This window comes from Chiloscyllium plagiosum, unplaced genomic scaffold (assembly GCF_004010195.1).
Source record: "Chiloscyllium plagiosum isolate BGI_BamShark_2017 unplaced genomic scaffold, ASM401019v2 scaf_1746, whole genome shotgun sequence".
Lineage (NCBI taxonomy): Eukaryota > Metazoa > Chordata > Chondrichthyes > Orectolobiformes > Hemiscylliidae > Chiloscyllium > Chiloscyllium plagiosum.
The window spans coordinates 20,595-26,165 of NW_025214904.1; the positions used below are offsets into that span (position 1 = coordinate 20,595).

The window sequence follows — 5,571 nt, forward strand, 5'->3', positions numbered from 1 at the left end:
GAGCAAAAAAAAATCTAACATGCTTAACTATGGAACATCCATAGCTTTCTGGGACAGACAAGTCCAAATATTCACCAGTTGAAGAAATGTCTCCTCTTTCTTGATCCCAAGTGAGTTAACTTTAACGAGTATGCCCTACTGTGCTAATTTCCCAGACTGGGGAAACAACCACTGGCTACTGTCAAGCTCCTTCAGAATGATTCCTGTTTCAAAGGCTCATCTTTTATTTTTCCTAAACTCCAATGTGCACAAGCCAATTTACATTTCAGAATAATCCTATCATCCCAGGACTGGATCTAGTGAACTTTCACCTTTTGCAAGCATACCTATCCTTCGATCTGGAGTTTGATTCCTACAATTCTCCAGGAGTAGTCTCACTAAAATACAAATATAGCACAATTTCATTACTCGAACTCCAAATCCAGTGTTAAAAAAAGGCCAAACATATCATTTGCTTTCCTATCTGCCTACTTTGCACGAGTAGACCCAAGACATTCTGAACATCAGCATTAAAATAGTCTCCCCTTCTGAAACGTACTGTTTAATTCTATTCTTAGGAGCAATGTGAATGACCTCATGCTTATCCACATTATATATCTTGCTAACCACTCAATTAAACAGACTATTTGTAGACTTACTGACCTCTTCACAGCTTTACAGTCCCATCCAAATTTCTTGGTCTATTTACACCTTTCTGTTAAGGCTTCAGCATGGATTCTTCCAGCACTCAAACCAGAGCCTACCAGCGTGAAGTAGTCCCTTTTCTCCCCAGTTGTTACCTTGTCCTATCTTTCATCTGTGTTAACCACTGTCCCTAACTCAACAAGCTCTCATCTTCCAATTAAGCCTTTGTGTGGCACCTTATTGAATGCCTTTTGGAAAGCTAAGAGGTCCCTAGTCACACCCTTGGAAGTGTAAGAAACTTGGTCAAGTGTGATCTATCTTGCATAACACCACACTTTTATCATACTATGATTTCTATGTGCATTAAGGCTTCCTTAATAGATTCCAGCACTTTTCCAGTAACCAATGTCAGGCTAACTGGATTTGAAGATTTTCCTCATGCGGATAACGATCTGAACACAATAGCGGCCCAGAGGCAGGGAAGGGGTTCACCTTGGAGGTATTTTGTGCCCCTGCATATTCAATGGAATTCAAATTCAATTGAAAGCAGTTTACAAATTCTAAAAAGTAAAATTGCATAAGACTTTACATATGTTTTCTTATTTTTAGAGAACAGCTTAAGTACAATAAACTTTGATATAACCACATACAAAGACAATCTTTAAGCCACACCACATCCATTCTCCAACTGCAGTAAACAGTGAAGACTTGGTTATTTACAATAAGAGCCATTATTTGAGGTAATTAGAATGCAGCTACATTTTCAGCAGGAAACAAATGAACAGACAGCAAAAGCTCACTGACATTTCCTTAGTCCACTATGAATATTGCCAGATTTCCAGCATTTTGTTTCAGCTTAGAAACATGCTTGGAGATGAAGATAAACTATGATTCGCTCGACAATTTTCCAAGATGGAATAGCCGATACCAGTGTGAAAAAAATTCATGATTTTTAAAACCAACTTTCTGAAAAAAGTAATATTTTGCATTTTTGTATTTTGGAGGAACAAGCCAAAGTGAAAACTTTTCAAAATGACTAAAAATGAAATTTAAAATATTCTAGATTACCACAAATAAAGACAATAGAGCGAGATAGGGGTGCAAAAGACCATTCGGCTCAATTGCAATGCATGAAAATGCAATTATAAGTATCACTTTGTTCCCTAAAATGAGAATAATCAAGTGATACACATTTCCTTTCCTCACCAAGAACCTTTGTTTTCCATATTTCAGGATGACAATTGGTGAAAGGTATACCAATTTGTGGCAGCCAGCTCCATCGCTGGACTGTGTTGCATTGCAGTGCTGTGTTCCTGCACAAGTGCACTCATTACGCCTGCTAGTACTGTTAATAAGAAATGGTCTTCTCTTGTATCCATTTCATCAATACTTTTCAGTACTTTGCAGCAGCTTATTGCTTACCTGAAGAACGTCTTTCCATGTCTAACAAGTTACTTATAACCCTTTCCCTCTGACCAAGTTTTAGCAGATTAACAAATCTGACAGCAGGATAAAATATGCTAGCACCAAGCTGAAACTGAAATAGTAATCAAATATTCAATGGGGTTGTTGAAACAAACTCAATAATTGTTTGTTTTGGGAAGCTTAATTATATATTACAAATCCTTACAGCAGCTTATGGTGCTCCAGGCAGTTATATTAAGATCCAAAAGGGAAGTTCCATCAGCCAAACCTTTTCAGGTGAAGACATTGAAAATGCTAAGCAGCAATGTTTGTCACTCCAAGCTCAGGGTATTCTAGACAGTTTTGCAAAATTAATCAAGTCAAATTACATCAATGTTGCATATCAGCATGCAAAGCCTAGGGAAGTGATGAACTACTTGATATAAGAGAGACACTGGGTTTTTCATATTCATAAACTACAGTATTTTCAGAAATCTTAGACAACAAGTCATTTGAATCATGTTGTATAATATCAAATTCATCTATCTTCGGATTACACAAACTTTCATTTGAGCAATTTTCAAAGCAGTCTGGATCTTGAATTTGGATAGACCACAATGGGACATCAGAAATGTTATTGGTTGCAGAGGTTGAACTATTCCTTCTGCTGTGCGTTGCTTGCATCATAGACTCAGCATGTGGGCATTCAGTTTGCATTGTAGTTGGTGTAGTCATTTGACACTCATCGAAATTAGAGAGAAAATGTTCAGGTACTGAATCACACCATCGATCATCACATAATTTAGTGTCAGAGTCATCTGTTTCTAGTTTAGAAGACGCACTGGAACGCTGAGTACAGTGCAAAGGCATATTCAGTGCATTACTTTCATAGCCAGCTTCCTCACCGTAATTCATTAGCTCGTCTTCACTGTCGTCTTCAATGTTTTCAATTTTCTTTACATTAAAACAACCTTGTTCCAAAGTACTGAGCTTTTCTTGCACATTATCACAAGTGCAAACAGGATGGAGGTGTTTCAAATTATTCTAAGACAGACCAAATAAGATACATTCAATTTACATATTCAAATGACATTAAAATTCTTAATTTTCAGTTACTTATCAAATCTGATCCAATCCTGTCTAACATACAAAAGTTTGCTGAAAATGAATACATTTGCACAGAAACTGTAATGTTAGATTCTTACTCTTGGTGCATCAATTAGAGTAACCTTAGGACTATTTGGCACATCAGGTCAAGTTCATCACAAATGAGGAAAGGTCAATGTTGGTCCCCTTCCGATTGTATGATAACACAGCACACCACTTGGTACATTTATCCACTAAAGGAAGTATTCCAACTAAGATTATAAAGAGTGTGGCCTGGGGATATTGAACATCTACATCTCATTGAAATTTAGTCATTAAAAACAATGGAGTTTGGTGTGTCACCATAGTCTTTCCAGACCATAAGTTTTAACAAATCATTAAACTACTGTCATTCTGGTGCAATCTAAAAATAGCATGAACAAAATAGGATATTTAAAAGAGTCATGACATTCAACACCTTTACCTCTTTATGCAAAGATCAATCCCATTTTAATATTTGGGCTTTATTCTCATTTGCTATTATGAACACCACACTTAGAACAAAGAACATTACAGCACAGTACAGGCCCTTCAGCCGTTGATGTTGTGCTGGCTTTCTATCCAACTAAGATCAGACTAATCTACATATCCTTCATTGTACTAACTTCCATGCCCCCAATGTACCTGACCCTACAACCACTGCTGGCAGAGCATTCCACACACCCACTCAGTAACAAACCTACCTCTGACATCTCCCTATAACCTTCCTCCAAAATCAAAAATTATGCCCGCTTGTGACAGACAATTCCACCATGGGAAAAAGTCTCTGGCTATCCACTCGACCTATACGAGATGTTGAGAGGCATACTTCTATCAAGTTACTGCTCATCCTTCTTCACTCCAATGAGAAAAGCCCTAGCTCCCTCAAATGTTTCTTCACAAGACATACCCTCCAGTCCAGGCAGCATCCTGGTAAATCTCCTCTACACTCCTTCTAAAGCTTCCACATCTTTCCTATAGTGAGGTGACCAGAACTGAGGACAATATTTCAAGTGTGGTCTAACTAGGGCTCTTGAGCTGCAGCATAACCTTGCAGCTCGTAAATTTAATCACCTTGCTAGTGAAAGCCAACACACCATACAGCTTCTTAACAATCCTATCAACCTGGGTGGCAACTTTGAGGGATCTATGGACATGGACCCCAAGGTCCCTCTGTTCCTCCACACTGCCAAGAATCCTGCATTTAACCCTACATTCTACATTAAAATTCAACCTTCTAAAGCGAATCACTTCATACTTTTCCACATTGACCTCCAACTGCCACTCATCAGCACAGTTCTACACTGTCAATGTCTCGTTGCAACTTACAACAGTCCTCCACACTATCCACAACTCCACCAGTCTGTGTGTCATTGGCAAACTTACTAACACCACCTTCCACTTACTCATCCAAGGCATTTATAAAAATCAGAGTAGAGGTCCCAGACCAGATCCCTGCGGAACACCACATGGTCACCAAGCTCCAGGCTAAATACTTTCCAACTACCAACACCCTCGTGTTCTATGGCCAGCCAATTCTGTATATAGACAGACAGACAGGTTTCCTGTATCCCATGCCTCCTTACTTTCTGAATGAGCCTACCACAGGGAACATTATCAAATGCCTTGCTAAAATCCATGTCCTCCACATCCACTGTGTGAACACCTTCAATGTGTTTTGTCACATCCTCAAAGAATTCAATAAGGTTTGTGAGGCATGACCTACCCCTCTCAAAACCATGCTCTCTCTAATCAAACTACGCTTTTCCAAGTACTCAAATCCTGTCTCTCAGAATCCTCTCCAATACGTCGCACACCAGACGTAAGACTGACTTGTCTGTAGTCCCCATGATTATCCCTATTCCCTTTCTTGAAGGAAATAAGATTTCACACCCTCCCATCTGACTACTGCAGTGGACAGTGAGGATGCATAGATTATCGCCAAAGATGCAGCAATGTCTTGTTGCTTCCGAGAGTAACCTAGTGTATGCGCCATCTGGCCCAATGGGATCTGTCTATCCTTAGATTTTTCAAAATTTTCAGAACATACTCATTCCTAACAACCACCTGTTCTAGCATCAGTGTTCAACGCTGTCCTCAAACATCAAGGTCCCTCTCAGTACTGAAAACTGAAACAAAGTATTCAGTAAGGACCTCAACCACTTCCTCAGGAGACTCCAGGTGCAAGCTCCCTCCACTTTCCCTGATCGGCCCTAGCCTCATCTTGGCTGTCTTCTTGTTCCTCAATTAAATGAAGAACGCCTAAGGTTCTTCTTAATCCTACCCACTAAATTGTCGTTGTGGCCCTTTCTAGCTCTTTTAAGTCCATTCTTCAGTTCTTTCCTAGCTACTTTGTAATCCTCTAGAGCCCTGTCTGACCCTTGTCTCCTCAACCTTAAGTAAGCTAGGTTACGGGGG

At 39.4% G+C, this 5,571-nt stretch overlaps 1 protein-coding gene across 4 annotated transcripts in view; it reads right to left on the reverse strand.

The window, feature by feature from the left end:
• Positions 1-1,214: 1,214 nt before the first annotated feature.
• LOC122548070 (interleukin-10 receptor subunit beta-like) overlaps positions 1,215-5,571 on the reverse strand; it is a 31,162-nt gene continuing 26,805 nt past the window's right edge. For all 4 annotated transcript variants that reach the window (XM_043686639.1, XM_043686638.1, XM_043686637.1 and 1 more), the window contains one exon: positions 1,215-3,072. In XM_043686639.1, the coding sequence (XP_043542574.1) occupies positions 2,446-3,072 (627 nt within the window). In that variant the 3' untranslated portion in view covers positions 1,215-2,445. The remainder of the gene's footprint in view (positions 3,073-5,571) is intronic.